Source organism: Scyliorhinus canicula, chromosome 2 (assembly GCF_902713615.1).
Source record: "Scyliorhinus canicula chromosome 2, sScyCan1.1, whole genome shotgun sequence".
NCBI lineage: Eukaryota > Metazoa > Chordata > Chondrichthyes > Carcharhiniformes > Scyliorhinidae > Scyliorhinus > Scyliorhinus canicula.
The window spans coordinates 204,395,454-204,413,238 of NC_052147.1; the positions used below are offsets into that span (position 1 = coordinate 204,395,454).

The 17,785-nt window shown below is 46.1% G+C and overlaps 1 protein-coding gene across 9 annotated transcripts in view; it reads right to left on the reverse strand.

Moving 5' to 3' along the window:
• The window catches only part of rapgef4a (Rap guanine nucleotide exchange factor 4a), a 514,684-nt gene that overhangs the window by 121,272 nt on the left and 375,627 nt on the right, over positions 1-17,785 (reverse strand). For all 9 annotated transcript variants that reach the window (XR_005459764.1, XM_038789400.1, XM_038789401.1 and 6 more), the window contains one exon: positions 15,219-15,307. Coding sequence is in view for 8 of the 9 variants with exons in the window: in XM_038789400.1 (XP_038645328.1) it covers positions 15,219-15,307 (89 nt within the window). In the remaining variant the exon portion in view is untranslated. The remainder of the gene's footprint in view (positions 1-15,218; positions 15,308-17,785) is intronic.

The following is a 17,785-nucleotide window of genomic DNA, read 5'->3' on the forward strand; positions in this document are numbered from 1 at the left end:
CAATTTGAGAGCGCGCGCACAATTGGAGAGCGCGCGCACAATTTGGAGAGCGCGCGCACAATTTGGAGAGCGCGCGCACAATTTGGAGAGCGCGCGCACAATTTGGAGAGCGCGCGCACAATTTGGAGAGCGCGCGCACAATTTGGAGAGCGCGCGCACAATGGGGAGAGCGCGCGCACAATGGGGAGAGCGCGCGCACAATTTGGAGAGAGCGCGCACAATTTGGAGAGAGCGCGCACAAGGGGGAGAGCACACGCACAAGAGGGAGAGCACACGCACAAGGAGAGCGCGCGCACAAGAGGGTGAGCACGCGCACAACGAGAGCACACGCACAAGGAGAGCACGCGCACAAGAGGAAGTGCACACGCACAAGAGGAAGTGCACACGCACGAAGGAGAGCACGCGCACAAGGAGAGCACGCGCCCAAGGAGAGCACGCGCCCAAGGAGAGCACGCGCCCAAGGAGAGCACGCGCCCCAAGGAGAGCACGCGCCCAAGAGGGAGAGCACGCGCACAAGAGGGAGAGCACGCGCACAAGAGGGAGAGCACGCGCACAAGAGGGAGAGCACGCGCACAAGAGGGAGAGCACGCGCACAAGAGGGAGAGCACGCGCACAAGAGGGAGAGCACGCGCACAAGAGGGAGAGCACGCGCACAAGAGGGAGAGCACGCGCACAAGAGGGAGAGCACGCGCACAAGAGGGAGAGCACGCGCACAAGAGGGAGTGCACGCGCACAAGAGGGAGTGCACGCGCACAAGAGGGAGTGCACGCGCACAGAGGGAGAGCACGCGCACAAGAGGGAGAGCACGCGCACAAGAGGGAAAGCACGCGCACAAGAGGGAAAGCACGCGCACAAGAGGGAGAGCACGCACACACAAGGGAGAGCACGTGCACAAGAGGGAGAGCATGGACACACGAGGGAGAGCACACGCACAAGAGGGAGAGCACGCGCACAAGAGGGAGAGCACGCACACACGAGGGAGAGCACGCACACACGAGGGAGAGCACGCACACACGAGGGAGAGCACGCGCACAAGAGGGAAAGCACGCACACACGAGGGAGAGCACGCACACACGAGGGAGAGCACGCGCACAAGAGGGAGAGCACGCGCACAAGAGGGAGAGCACGCGCACAAGAGGGAGAGCACGCACACACGAGGGAGAGCACGCGCACAAGAGGGAGAGCACGCGCACAAGAGGGAGAGCACGCACACACGAGGGAGTGCACACACACACACGAGGGAGTGCACACGCACACACGAGGGAGTGCACGCACACGAGAGAGAGTGCGACACGAGAGGGAGATATAGAGAGACAGACAGAGATACACAGCTCCATCCTTCAGGGTTCAGAAGCTTCTGCCTTCTGACAATAGGCAGCTGGGCAGAGAGAGAGAGCTGGTTCCACCGTGAGGGTCCAGTGGCTTCTCGCCGAAAAAGAGCCCCACCTGATAGGAACCAATTTCTGCCGGTCGCCGGGCAGAATAATATCCATAGCTGATCCATTGGCCACCAGCCAACCAATCGAAATGAAGCGCTCCAATATCTTGGATGCCACAGATTCTGGGTAAGTCTGCCCAAAATAAAGACTTTATAACAGTGTACTATTTTGACACTTTTTCCTTACTTCCTCTTCTCGACTTCCTCTTCTCGACTTAAAAGGAATTCTCTATTCACGATCTATGGGCCAGTAGTTGTGTTTGGTGTTGTGGATTTGCATTAAAGCCAAAAAAAAAAGAGAGGGTCAAAGAGGATATGCGAGCCAGATGGGGAGATATAATTAATGCAAGTGGGAGGAGGCTTGTGTGGGATACAAGCATCAACACAGACTAGGTGGAATGAAGGATCTGTTTCTAAATGTAGATTCTATGTATATAATTCTCTATGTAGTTATTATTTAAGAATATGATTGCAAATGGTGCATGATACAGAAAGCTTGTAGTGTGTATATATTTGAGGATGTTTGCAGTACAAATTTCACATTTCAATGACTCTTCAGTTTAACACGTCCGAGCTAATGCTAGTCTTGGTTATGTGGTTGGTCAGTGAATAATTATTCTTTAGATGAGTCTACGATACCTTCTTTTAAAGGCAAATAAGTAAATGTATTTATCCATCATGTAATTATGCATTTAATCAATATCAGAAATATTAATAATGTTGACATATGGAAGACAAGCTGCACATCTGAAGTTTCAGAACTTTGTTTCTCCCCAAAGTTTATTCATGCAACTAATGAAAAAACCTTCAATATGAAGAAACGTCTGATTATTCCTACATTTCTCTGGAAACAGTTTGGATCTTAGATCGGGTCTCAGCTACGTGGATTCATGTTAATAGTGGGATTGGTGAACCCGTCCCACAAACATAAAATTAAAAGGTACTTGTTTCTTTTTATATGGATGCAAGGACAATATGAGGGGAACAGCTGCAAAGGAAAACTTCTTCCAACATTCCAGTGTTGTTTCTGCAAAAAGTAATAAATTAGCATCAAAACGGAGAGCTTTGTTCTCTGACACTCTATTCAGGCTCCCAGCAGACATGAATTCAGAAAGGAAACTTGTCCATCTGCTGGCCTGAAGGATCTTATGGTTAGAAATCATTCCTTTAAGGAACAGTGCCATCTGGTGCCCTAGTCATGTATTGATGGTGAAGCAGCATTATCAATACTCTCAAGCCCGTTGCAGAAATCCCTTGCTGACTTTACCCAAGACAGATAAATCAGCAGTTATCTGGATTCCTAAATCTTATGACATTCCTTAAATAAACTGGTAGCTCCGAAACCCACTTGAAGGTGTTGTAGGTTGACAGCTCTCACCAATGTTTCTAGCATTTTGGACAGAAAGTGATCCAGTACTTCAAACTAAATCCTTGGGCTCAAATTACTATTACACAAAGACTGTGCACATGTCATACCTTGACTATATATCAATGAAATGGTGAAGACCAGGATTACTGAGCTCATCTTTTCTCAGTTATGACGACTAGTGAGAAGGGATGAACTAGTTCTCCATAATTCAACCTCTTCTGTCAGTCAAAACAAAGGTTTAAGTTTCTGTTTCACAAGGATAGTCCTTTTCCAAAATCAGAATGTATCTATCTAAATAAGCTCAATAAAACAAGAATTTTCTGAGTCAAAGGAAGAGAAAAATTAATCACTACCCGAGAAAATTAATAAAAACGCAACGTTGGACATTTGACTCCTGTGCAGTCATTGTGGCCCACATCTATACAGGTATCAGGAAGAAGGGTATTAGAGTCAAATAAAAAAAGTTAAAGAATAAGCTGTTAATGCCCTTTGAGTTTCCTTGAGGCACAGATTTTAAATGTTGCGGCCAATTTAGGTTAGCTGGTTTCTTGGATGCGTTCAGATGCAAATGTTGTAATTATTACGAGAACTCAGTTTGCTGTAGAATTGGTTCCTCGAACCTGACAGCGTGTTTATTCCATGTTGGGGGTGGGGGGGGGGGGGGGGGGAAAGAGAGAGAGAGAAGAGAGATAGAGAGAGAGAGCGAATGAAAGCAAGAGAGCCCGCAGCTGGTTTCCTCTGCTGAAGACTTTCTGGATACTGCCTGTGTCACTTGCAACCTCTCTCGGTGGCTGGCAGCCTGGCCTTGAAATGCTTAATCTATTGTGTATTTCCAAGAGATTTTGGATGTGTCTGCCTGTAGCAGCCATTGTTTTTTATAACCAGTACATTACATTTTTAATGTATCTTGCTGAGACAGTTCCGAGTTTCGATGGGTGTCTGGATTATGGGAAATATCTCCCTCTTCCCATTTACTGGAGGGTGATTGGTTTCTTTCTCACCTCCACCTTTGAATGTGGCGCTATATTTTTTAGGCAGTTTGCTCTACAGTTCAAATTGTAAAATTTCCAGTCAGTTGAAAGTTGAAAAATCATAATTTCAAAAATAAAGTGCCATAGCCGTGCAACATAGTAACATAACAAAAAGATGTCTGCTTCTCATGACAAGAGTTTTAAGATTAAAATCATTTTTTGAGCATTCTGTCTCTGTGCGACTTTGATGCATCTCTTGCTCGCCTATTCCCAGGTCTTCTCTGCTGACTAAAAGTAGGAAAAGGATCCAACAGTCAAGAAAATAACTTCAATGTGTCAGTCTGCACATGCAGCGCACATGCAGCATACAGCAGATTCTCAGCTACTGAAACATAACTATAATATTTGCAGTTTTTCAATTTGTGTAAATAATATAGTTACAACTCTCAACCCAAATTGGTACAGAACTACTAGGCTCCAAACAAAGAAACAGAAACCTCCAGTATTGATTATCAGAGCAGTGATCTGCACATCTGTATATACATCTGCACATACACCAGGGATTGCAGCACAGCCACAGCACCACTAGAGGGCAGCATCAGAGACAGGTATAAAGGGTCGAGCCCAAGGCAGGATCCGCCTCTTTTTGAGAAGTACAGGGCTAGTGAGCAGCAGCACACAGAGACAGCTCAGCATAGGCAGTTTACCTTAGTTTCACTGGTGATACCTCTTGACTGTATTACATCTGGTTGAGCTCTGGAAGCAGAACGAACCCTTTGAATAAAGTGTATGTGTTAACTGCAAGTCTACAGTCTTCATTCAGACTTAGATAATAACACATGGTACCAGGAGTGATTTCAGCAAGCTAGATAGATACCAGCAAATGAAGAGGACTAAAACCAGACATTCGACCACGGAAGGCCTCGCAGCATTCGGACTCTTCAGATACCAATCGGCACGATGGACCAAATCCAACCTCCACGCCTGCTAAGACCACTGGTAATATGCATTCCAATTGGAAACTTTTTATACAACAGTTCAAAATATATCTAGAAGCTAAGGATCTAACCTCAGTGTCTGATGCCAGGAAGATAGCCTTGCTCTTATCCCTGGCTGGGCCGCAGGCATTAGAAATATATAATTCCTTTACCTACCTGGCAGGGGAGGATAAGGGCAAGGTGGAAATAATCAAAACATTTGAAACCCACTGTCAATCTGAAGTCAGAGATATTTGAAAGATTCAAGTTCACCAGACACTTGCAAAAACCGGGAGAATCTTTCAGCAGTTTTGTAACGGATTTAAAATTACTAGCTCAATCCTGCAACTTTGAAAACCTCCGTGACTCCCTCATCATGGGGCTGGTTTAGCACACTGGGCTAAATCGCTGGCTTTTAAAGCAGACAAAGGCAGGCCAACAGCACGGTTCAATTCCTGTACCAGCCTCCCCGAACAGGTGCCGGAATGTGGCAACTAGGGGCTTTTCACAGTAACTTAATTGAAGCCTACTCGTGACAATAAGCAATTTTCATCAGAGACCAGATCGTCAATGGTATATCTGATGAGGGACTTAGAAAATCCTTATTAAAACAAAAAGACCTAACCCTAGAAACAGCCATGCAAAGATGCTCTACTTATGAAAAAAGTAAAGAAGAATATGAGGAGTTTACTTACCGGGACCAAGGCCTTCACCACGAGGTCGAGCCCGTCAAAATGGTGGCCCACGCTTCCAGAAGGCGTTCCTCGAACGGCAATCCCGCGCGCGCGAACCTGGATGCAGGCCACACGCATGCGCAGTTCTCCCGAAAATTTGACACGGATGGCCTACTACGCATGCACGAGCGTGGAGGGAAAGCGTCATGACATGTCTCCACTGCGGACACGCCCACTTAAAAGGGCAATGTCCAGCTTCTGGAAAACAATGTTTAAAGTGCGGCAAAGCCAATCACTTTGCCTCACAGTGCTGAGCTGCACTACAAGTGAAGACAACAAGATAGAAACACATGAACTTCAATGTAAAAAGCATAGATTCAACGGAGCACTAAAAACCCAATGATGAGTATTCCTCGGATGAGGACAACCCGCTTGCGACAACTCGCTTGTTGTGACACGATCGAGACAATCGAGGAACATGACGCAACAATTGCCACGCCTCACCAGGTCAACAGCATTGATTCCAGCAGTGAGTGGACTGCGACTGTGCAAGTCATTAGTCTTCAAGCTTGACACTGGGGCCTCAGCTAACCTCCTCACTAGCAAGCATCTCCATTCCATTCCAGGAGACCATGAAATAATATCCGCTGCATGTCGGCTGAAGGACTACAACGGCAATCAGATCGCCTCAAAGGGATCGTGCCATCTCCGGGTGGACAACAAGATGATACGCAAGCAGCTGACTCGAGATTGTAGACGACAACAAATCATCACTGTTAGGCGCTCAGGCCTGCACAGACTTGCGGCTTGTGCAACGCATTTACTTGCACACCCAGGATCCATCAAGCCTGGAAGCTAAAATTCACAGCATGCTAAAAGAACACCCCGACGTATTCAAAGGCATGGGCACCCTACCCTGCCAATACAAAATCATGCCGAAGACAGATGCGAAACCCGTCATTCAGCCGCCCAGGAGGGTTCCAACTCCACTGCGGGAGAAGTTGAAAGCAGATCTCAACACACTGTAGTCACAAGGCGTAATATCGCGAGTCACACAGCCGACTGACTGGGTTAGCTCCATTATCTGTGTTAAGAAACATTCTGGAGATCTTCGCATATGCATAGACCCGAAGGACCTAAACCAGAACATTCGCCGGGAACACTACCCCATCCCCAAGCGTGAAGAGATCACATCTGAGATGGCGAATGCTCGTATCTTCACCAAACTCGACGCCTCGCAGGGGTTTTGGCAGATACAGCTCGATGACTCGGGCAGATTACTCTGTACGTTCAACACGCCATTTGGACGTTTCTGCTTCAATAGCATGCCCTTTGGCATTATCTCTGCGTCAGAGTTTCCACAGGATAATGGAGCAAATGACCGAGGGCATCGAGGGTGTCTGAGTCTATGCGGATGACATCACCATATGGTCCACCATTGAAGAAGAACACCTCGGTCGTCTGAAGAAGGTGTTTCAGAGGAACCAGGCAAAATGCACACTTGCAAAGGAGTCTGTAACCTTTTTGGGTGACACCATATCATTTCAGGGTGTCAGCCCTGATGAGGCGAAAATCGCTGCAATATGGACCATGAAGACACCACAAGACAAGAAGGCGGTGCTACGATTTCTGGGCTTCGTCAACTTCCTCGGTAGCAAACCTGTCCGCACGGATGGCAGCTTTACGCAATCTCCTACGAAAGACCACTGCGTTTGAGTGGACACAACGTCACCAAAATGAATGGGTGGATCTCAAACAGCAACTAACGAGGGCACCGACCTTTGCTTTCTTTGACGCAACCAGACCCACCAAGATCTTCACTGACTCCAGTCGGGATTCACGCCGTTCTCCTCCAACAGGACATAAGGGCATAACATAATTTTTAGCCTTATTTTCAAGCCAGAATAGTCCAATCTCCATCACTATGCTGCACTTTAATAAGTCATTAAGTCTGCACAAGGAGGATGCATAATACCAATGAAGATCTTAATGACTCTGATTACCATAAAATTGTAATATACTAGAAAAATCTGTGAGGCTAGAAATACAGTCTTACTGTTTAGACAAATATATTTCAATCATTCTGTGCAAATCAGTTAACCTCCAGGTTGTCTATTGACAATTTGTCAGAAATGCTTCAGGAAGCAGTTTTGCTTCATTTGTATCAGATGAGGGTTTCTATAACATTAGGTCAGATCTACATTTAAATAACTAACGTGTACACATTTTTGTACAAATGCACTCGTTATATAGTCACTATTGATGGCTTTTTCCTGGGGCTGCTAACTTCATCAGTGGCCAAGGACAGTAAAGATCAAAACAATGTTACTGGCCCATCAGAGGAGTGTATTAACACCAAGACAGTTAAATTACTGTAGCATAAACCATAGCTGGCAATGGCAAGTGTTTAGCGTCAAGAAATGTGGGTCAACAGGTTTTTGATGGAATGCACTGCTATTGATGAAAAGGTATACGTGTGCATAAAGTAGGTATACAAATTTAGAGTAAAATTCATGTTATGTATTAGCTCAGAAGTTACCGTTGCCAATATTATTAGCAGATTTGAACTTAATGTGGTGGTCTGACATTCCTTGATCTGCTATTTTGTTGCAGACTCAAACAGCTTATTTAAGTGAATCTTACTAAAGTCTTATTTCTTGATGTGGTATATTTTACAAGGAAGGCAAATCTCAGCTCTTCAATCACAGTATATTGTAATTACTAATATTAATAAAGCATCTGCATTGGTGTGATGAATACAATAAGCTCCTTTTGCATTTAATAATTCAATATTCCAGTTGCATTCCATTTTCTTTCCCCAGACAGAACTAATAATGAGCCTGCTTTTTTGTTCAAGAAATGTATCACAATAAAGCCATCTTCTCAATTATGATTTCAAACTGATCAGAAATACACACAAGACATACAAGTGCTCCAACCCAATGTCTTAATTCAGTTGAAAATGCTGTCCTTATGGTTACTGAAGGCCCAATTAATGTTCAATCTGCAACTCTAATGGTGCACACCAATTAGATTTAGGAGTATTTTCAACAGCTGCTGGGATACCTCAAATGATAAACATCTCCATATGTCAAGAAAACTATGCTTCCGTCTGTAAAAAATGTTCCTTTGGATGTTTAGCTCAGCTTGGAACCACTGTTTCTAGTATATTCTTGGCTTTCCCATTCAAGTATTTGCTGTAAAAATAATGGGGAAACTAACAATGCTTCCCGTTATTTTCATGCAAATCGATCAACAAATTCCAATGACTGCACAGGTGCAAAAAAATCTGGAAGTTGCTGAGATGCAATTTTCTTCAAAAACATTGAACAGTGTGGAGCTCCTGTACTTACCTCAGAGAGCAAAAGATTGCCCAGACTTAATTACTGCCAAACAATCTCAAAGGCACTGAAAATTAACGGGTGTGGCACCTTATTTATTTTCCGCTTTTAATTATTGTTGCAGATTACATAAAAAATTTGATAACAGGATTCTCTGTTTCAGCGACAAAAGGCGCGATCAAACAGCCATGCTTCTCTCAAACTGCAGCTCGCCGCGGTGCAGCGTGGCCAATAGAAGCTGAGAATCCCACTCTCGGAATCTACCCGGCTCCCAACACCTCGCGAGATCCATCGCAATCTTGCAAGACGTTGCCCCATTGTGGGCAGGATCACTTTTTAGCCAATCTGCATATTAAAGCGAGACAGCTAGTCTCACTGCAATATGCAGATCCCTGAGTTACCAGAGGTGTGGGATCAATCTCTTTCACCTTGGACACCTTGGGCGAGCACTGTTTAGTACTGGTCTTCAGAATCGGGGACCAGACAGAACAGCACTGTGGGCACCCTGCCACCCTTTGGGCAGGGTGGTACCCTGGTTACCAGCCTGACACTGCCACTGTGCCCAGGTGGCACTGCCGGCTGGCAGGGAACTGCCAGGGTGGCACTGTCATAGTGCCAAGCTGGCATTTTCTGTGTCCTGGCAATTGGGCCCAGTGTACCTTGTATGGGTTGGGGGCTGGAGGCAGGAACCGCACGTTCCCTGCTGACGCCCCTTATCTAACACGAGTGGCAACTTATAGCCCTATGTTTATCGGCGGTGGGAGCACCGGGAAACACGTGACAAAGTGCACTCGCTATGGTATTCTGTTCTCTTTTAGTTAAATTATGCCCTAATTGATGATGCCAGAACTGAATCAGTGGACTTTTATGACCTTGCATATTAGCACTCCAGTTCCCCACATCGGTGCATGGGCGCAGAGCTGGAGACCTTGCTGGGCACCATGGTGAGAGGCGGGCCATCCTGTTCCCCGGGGCGAGAAGCAGGTTGCCATCCACCGCCGCACACTGGGCCTGAACACAGGTGGCAGAGACCGTGAGCACCATGGGCCCCACCACCAGGATGGGACAGCAGTGCAGGAGGAAGCTGCATGACCTCCTCGGGGCGGCCAGAGTGAGTAGGCAGCACCCTGCCCCTGGCACCAACCCCCATAACCACAAAGGCCACCAGTTGCCAACCCTCAGTGCTGCACATGTCAGACTGCCTAACACTGTGCGCTTTCTGTCACCCCCCTCAGGAGTAGGCGGCGCATTACAAGAGAGGGAAAGGGAGAGGGACCCCCAGCCAACCCTGCCAGCGGCAGGATCAGCAGTCCACAGTCACGCCTCTGGGAACATGTCCTACCTCTGCCCTCTCCCTCAGCAGCCATTTAAAAAAAAAATTAAAGTACCCAATTCATTTTTTCCAATTCAGGTGTAATTTAGCATGGCCAATCCACCTAACCAGCACATCGTTGGGTTGTGGGGGCGAATTCCACGCAAACACGGGGAGAATATGCAAATCCCACACAGACAGTGACCCAGAGCTGGGGTCGAACCTGGGACCTCGGCGCTGTGAGGCAGCAGAGCTACCACTGCGCCATGGTGCTGCCCTCCTCTCTCAGCAGCCATGGCGCCTGTTTCCTGATTTTTAAAACCACAAGTGAACCTCACCATCAGTAATTCCTCCTGGCGGAACATCACGGGAGCCCCGGAGAATACCAGGTTGGGCCCGTTAACGATATGCCGACGGTGGTTACTGCAGATTAGAATACATTGACACCACTGACGAGGCACCAGAGCGTGGCATTTCGTTGGGCGCCCTGTGCTGACCACGATTTTCAGCTCACGTGCGATTCTCTGCCCAATCGCGTTTCACGATTCCACCATTACTGGGTGGAGTATCCTGCCTTAAGTCTTTCTTTAACTTTTGTCTTTCTGTCTCTTAACTTGCCATTTCTCAATACAATCTTTCTTCCTTTTCTGTACTATAATGAAGAAATGGTTTCCGTTCCAGGGTTTTAAAGGAAGTAGGTGAGAAAATTGTGGATATCCTAATAATAATCTTTCTAAATTCTCTTGATCTAGGACATGCTTCTTTATATTGGAAAGCTGTGCATGACATGTCACCATTTGAGGGAAATTAGGGAATTATAGACCACTTAGTTTCACATCTGTTGTAAGGAATAGTCTTTAAATAATGAACATCTCAAAAACGTTCAGCTGATCAGAGAGAGCAAGCATGGATTTGTATAGGATTAGCACTGATGGATCGGATTTTGAAAAGATTACTTATGTAGTAGACAGAGGAATGTCAATGTATGTTATTTATCTAGAATTCCAGAAGGCATTTGATAAAGTCCATCATGTTAAAGGTAAATTATTGATCTGGTTGGGAAACCAGCTGAGGAGACTGGGGCAGAGTAGGGATAATGGGAAGGTACTCTAATTGGCTGGATTCGACTTGCCGTTTGTTGATTATTCATTGTATTCATTAAGAACTTAGATGATGGGATAGAAAACTAGGGAGGGATTCTCCCCTACCCGACGGGGGGGGGGTCCCGGCGTAGCAGAGTGACGCCAACCACTCCGGCATCGGGCCTCCCCAAAGGTAGGGGCCAAGCTCTCACATTGAGGGGCTAGGGCTGTGCCGGAGCGGTTGGCATGACACCGACTGGCGCCCAAACCGGCTCCAGCGGCCTTTGATGCCCGCCGCCGGGGCTGGCCGAAAGGCCTTCGCCGGTTTGCGCATGCTGCTGTCACTACCGGCGCATGCGCGCTGGGGATTCTCTCCCGCCTCCGCCATGGTGGAGGCTGTGGCGGCGATGGAAGAAAAAGAGTGCCCCCACAGCACTGGCCCGCCCGCCAATCGGTGGGCCCCGATTGCGGGCCTGGCCACCGTGGGGGCACCCCCCCGGGGTCCGATCGCACCGCGTCCCCCCAGGACCCGGGGGCCCGCTCACGCCGCCGATCCCGCCGCCACCAGTGGTGGTTCAAACCTCGGCGGCGGGAGAGGCCTCCCAGCGGCGGGACTTCGGCCCATCGCGGGCCGGAGAATCACCGCAGGGGCCTCGCCGATCGGCGGGTGGTGTTTCCCGCCTCCGCCAATTCCCGTGTGGCGGAGAATTTCTGCCACGGCGGGGGCGGGATTTTTGGCGGCCCCGGTCGATTCTCTGACCCTGCGGGGCGGAGAATGGCCAAATTTGCTGATGACACAAAGCTAGGCGTCACTGCATGGAGGTGTAACATTACAAGGCGCTACAAATAGATCAAAATCACTCAATAGACAAAAGCCAGCCAAATGTAGGCAAATACAGCGCCATCCATGTTGGACCTTAAAAATATAGAAGAGAGTGCTTTCTAAATGGTGAAATACTAGAAACAGTGAAGGTTAAAGAGGACTTGGGGGGTCCAGGTACACAGATCGTTAAAACAGGTACAGAAAATAATTAAAAAGGCTAAGACAAAAACTTCAGCTAAGCTCCCTCTGCCTTCTCAGCTGGATCTATAAGGTCCCTTGGCAAGAGCAGGATAGTTATCTGGGTCCAAGTCAACATTTATCCCTCTTTCCACATCACAAAAATAGACCATCTTATCATAATGCTGTTTGAGATAGTTTGCTGTATGTAACCTGGCTGCTGTGTGTCCAACTGTGACGACACAAAAAACCACTTCATTGGTTTAAAGTGCTTTAAGACATCTGGTGGTCATGAAAGGTTCTATATAAATGCAAGCTATTCATTTTTCATGTTTAAGTTTAGAAGAATAGAATGCAAGGGGATTGAGGCCGTGCTTCAGCAATACAAAACGCATACCTAGAGTACTGCGAGCAGTTCTAGGCACCACATCGTAGTGTCATATGAGAGTACCTTTAAGAAATAGATGTTTAAGAAATGTACCTTTAAGAAATTGTGTTGCTCATGTTACTGCAGTGATATCAGAGTGTGGGTGGAGCTGAGCTCTACTTCTGCTTTTTAGTTTCAGTTTGAGAAAAAGCTTGGGTGTCTGTGTTTTTTCAGTGAGCTGCATCTGAAGTTTAAACAAAGATGTAATGTTGATCTCTGACATCCAAAGACTATCTATGGATCATTTGGTGAACCCGGAATTGTAAACGGTCTCAGTATTGAATGTAAAACCTAATATGCTCCTATTTGAAGGTTTGTTAAGTCTTTTGGATGTTAAAAGGACAGCTTACAGGGTTACTTAGTGTTGTATTCTTTGTGGGGTGTATTTTATTTACTGGTTGCTAAGATGTTCATTGTTTGTTTTAGAAAGGTTAACTTGAGTTATAAAACATAGAACATAGAACATAGAACAGTACAGCACAGAACAGGCCCTTCGGCCCTCGATGTTGTGCCGAGCAATGATCACCCTACTCAAACCCACGTAACCCGTATACCCGTAACCCAACAATCCCCCCCATTAACCTTACTTTTATTAGGACACTACGGGCAATTTAGCATGGCCAATCCACCTAACCCGCACATCTTTGGACTGTGGGAGGAAACCGGAGCACCCGGAGGAAACCCACGCACACAGGGGGAGGACGTGCAGACTCCACACAGACAGTGACCCAGCCGGGAATCGAACCTGGGACCCTGGAGCTGTGAAGCATTTATGCTAACCACCATGCTCCAGGGTCCCAGGTTCGATTCCCGGCTGGGTCACTGTCTGTGTGGAGTCTGCACGTCCTCCCCCTGTGTGCGTGGGTTTCCTCCGGGTGCTCCGGTTTCCTCCCACAGTCCAAAGATGTGCGGGTTAGGTGGATTGGCCATGCTAAATTGCCCGTAGTGTCCTAATAAAAGTAAGGTTAAGGGGGGGGTTGTTGGGTTACGGGTATAGGGTGGATACGTGGGTTTGAGTAGGGTGATCATGGCTCGGCACAACATTGAGGGCCGAATGGCCTGTTCTGTGCTGTATCGTTCTATGTTCGTTCTATGTTCTATGTTCTAACCACCATGCTACCATGAGGCCCACAAGTTCATAAAATAAATATTGTTTTGTTTTAAAAAAAATACTTGTCCTTTTTCTGCTGTACCACATCCGTAGAGTGGGCCGTGTGCTCCCCATACCACAATTTATTAAAAGTTGTGGGCCAGGTGAACTCCATGATACACTTCGGGGTTCTCTAAACCCTGACCCATAACAGTAGGAAGGATAGACTTGGAGGGAGCGCAGCATAGATTTAAGGAGAATGATATCTAGGTTCCAACGGCTAACCTACAGGGAGAGATTAAACAAACTAAGGTTGCATTCCCTGCAATTTAGAAGGAAATGTGGTCAAAGTTTTCAAAATATTAACAGGAAATTATAGCTTCTTTGATCTACCCGATATTCACGCGGGTTAAATAAAAAAATCATAGACAAATCTTTCAGGAGTAAAATCAGGAACATCTTTTCATGCAAAAGGATGGTAAAAGTTTGGAAGTTGGCAAATGATGCCAGATCAATTGTAAAATAACAGAGACCGATTGATGTTTGTTGGATTTAGTCAACAAAGCAGCTGCAATCTTATTGAATAGTGGCAGAGGCTTTGGGACTAAATGGTCTATTCCCGTTTCCAAGTTGCTTTCTATACCCGATTTCATATTATTCCAATTGACTCTATACTGCTCATGAATGATTCTTCATTCCAATTCTTTGTTAAAGCTCACCGCATTGTTCAGCTGACAAGAACTTGTGATGTAAAAACCCATAGAAAATCTAGCTGGTGCCATTCATTCCCATTTCAGAGCAAAATTCCACCTCATGTGTAGAAAAGAGAATGGATGAGGTGGTTGGATTAGAAAATCTAGTAGAAAAACACAGGCCTGGCAATTTTAACTTTGAAGTAAATGAGTTTCCCTCCCCCCCCCCCCCCCCCCCCCCCCCCCACCACAATTGCTTTTGGCTTGGATTTGTTTATGGTCACGTGTACCGAGGTACAGTGAAAAATATTTTTCTGCGTGCAGCTCAAGCAGATCATTAAGTACATGGAAAGAAAAGGGAATAAAAGAAAATACATAATAGGGCAACACAAGGTATACAATGTAACTACATAAGCACCGGCATCGGATGAAGCATACAGGGTGTAGTGTTAATGAGGTCAGTCCATAAGAGGGTCATTTAGGTGTCTGGTAACAGCGAGGAAGAAGCTGTTTTTGAATCTGTTCGTGCGTGTTCTCAGACTTCTATATGTCCTGCCCGATGGGTGAAACCTTAGGGCAGGGTTTTCCAGCTCCAGCTGCACCGTGATCATCCAGTTCTGCCGAAAGTCAATGGACTTTTGGCTGTGCTGCCGAATCTCCTACAGCAGGTCCCACCACAAGGGGCCAGAAAATCCCGGGCCTTAATATATCTGTCAAAACTCTGATAGAAAAGGCTGTAAATTTGAGTTTTTTAACAAAATTAAAGTACAACAGTTTGAATTATTGAAAGCATATAAAAACTCAAACATTGCTAATTATAAATGATTATAAAAAAAGATGCTTACTTCTGTTTTACCAATTTCTCCAATTCTGGGAGTTGTTCCTTCAGGCCATGAATTATTCGTGAGTCATCTGACACGGACACATAGAACTCCTACAAAATCAGAGAATTACTATGATATAATTATAGAGTAAAGTGTACCTATGAGAAAATAGATCTGATTCCATGGTTAGGATTTGGGTTATTGAAATGTAATTGTTCCACAATTTGATGGCATTATTATGTATCTAAATGCAATAGCCTCTAACCATGTTGCCCATTCATATTAATTAGTCCATTCTTCCCAGCATATTGAATTACATTCAAAATTCTTATTGATATAGTGTGGCAACTTTTAAATAGTTTATGGGAAGTGGCTGCATGTTCTTCTAAATAGCAAATATTCAGCTTGAAATTATTACTATGCGTCTTCTCAAAAATGTTTTTAAAATATTTTTTTCAAATTTTCAACATTTTAACAACACACATACCCCAATGCCAACACCCCGCCCCCCAAAAAACTGCTGCCCCTCTACCCCTTGACGGCAACCAGATCCACAGATGCAAGATCAACAAACCCCTTCTCCGGTGGAACCCCACATTCACCCCTCTCAGAGCAAATTTCACCTTCTCCAAATACAAGAACTCCATAGATTCCCCAGTCACGCCGAGGCACTGGGGGGAGAAGCTGACCTCCACCCCAACAGGACCTGCCTGCGAGAGATCAACGAGGCGAAGGGTAAATCATCTGTCCCCACACTAGTCTGCAGCTCCGGCAGTTCTGACACCCTGAATATGGCCCCCAGGGGACCCGCCTCCAAATCCATGTGCAAAGCCTCTGATCGGGCGCTGAAAAACAACCCCCAAAATGTCTAACTTCGGGCAGAACCAGACAGGTGGTAATGATTGACTGGGTCCCTCCCACAACACCTGCAGCTATCATCCACACCTTCAAACAGACAGCTCATCCTCACCTTCATCAAGTGTGTCCTGTACACCACTTTTAATTGAATCAACCCCGGCCTCGCGCACAAAGTCAAGGCATTGACCCTCTGCAGCACTTCACACCATAATCTTTCCTCCAACACCATCCTCAGCTCTTCCTCCCACTTGGCATTAATACCTTCCATAGACCCTTGTCCTCCTCCATAATCCTACCGTAGATCGCCAAAACGACCCCACTCTCCAGCCCCACACTGACAGCACCTCCTCCAATGAGGAGGACAGTGCCACTGGAAATTTCTTGTGAAGTTCCGCACCTGCATATACCTGAAGTCCTCCTCATGCTGGAGCCCATAATTCACCCCCAACTCCTCCAAGTTTGCGAACTGCCCCTCCAAAAACAGATCCTTCATCTCTTTCACCCCTTTCTTCTCCCATTCCCAGAACCTCGCATCCATGCTCCCCGTCTCAAACCCATGATTCCCTCTTAGCGGCATCACTCTCAAACCTGCCCTCATCTTGTTCAGCGTGGCTACTACCAGAGGATTACCAGAGTACTTCCCTGCGGCGAACGATAACAGTGCCGTTGCCAACGCCCATAACCCCTAACTTTTATAAGAACCTGCCTCCATCCGAACCCTAAATGCCTCCGTCTCACTATTCCAGCCCTGCACCTTCTTCGCATTCACCACCCAGTAATTATGTACAATGTTCGGAAGGGCAAAACCCCTCAACTGCCACTTTTCCCTGCTCACTCAAACAACGAAACCAGCTTGACAACCCCTTGAAAGAATGACTTTGGCAAAAAGGCTGGAAGGCACTTGAATAGAATCAAGAATCTTGGTAGAATGTTCAATTTTACTGCCTAGACCCAGCCTGTCAGCGACAGGGGGAAACTATCCCATCCCACCAAGTCCTCCCTCACCCTCCCCACCATGCTTGTGAAATTAAGCTTACAAAGTCACGTCCAGTCTTGCGCCCCCTGCATCCCCGAATACCTAAAATGAGTTGTTGCTACCCGGAATGGCAACCCTCCCACGTCCACACCCCTGATCCTGGAGAAAACACCACAAAATATTAATGCTTCATTTTAACTATTGGTTTGCTTTCATTTCAAGCAGGTGAAATTAGATTGGATTTTAATGCAAAAAAATGTTCCTTTCACTATTTTTTTTCATCCTCAAAATTAGAGCATCATGCAAAAATGATGGATATATTCTATCGAAATGCGCTGTACCATTGTGAAGTGAGAATTAGGGATCACATTTAAATATTGACAAGGTGAAAATATGTAAAATAATGTCTTCAATTTTATTTATGTCCAAGCTATTATGTACCCTTGTTTACAAAAGGGAAAATAAATCACTGTTCACCAAATCACAGGAGACTACTCTCATAAAACCCGTGCTGACATCTTCCATTTTTTGCTGTCTGTCACAACACTACTTGCTGACAAATGCCAGAACATTATTACATATCCACACAGAACATATATTGGAATGCGCTCCAAACTGGTAGATGTAGACTCGATGGGCCGAATGGCCTCCTTCTGTGCTGTAAATTCTATGATTCTATGATATATTACTGACTTGTACAAATATGGAGTCTGCAATGTGATTCAATGGGGTAATTATTTATCTGCACTTTTGC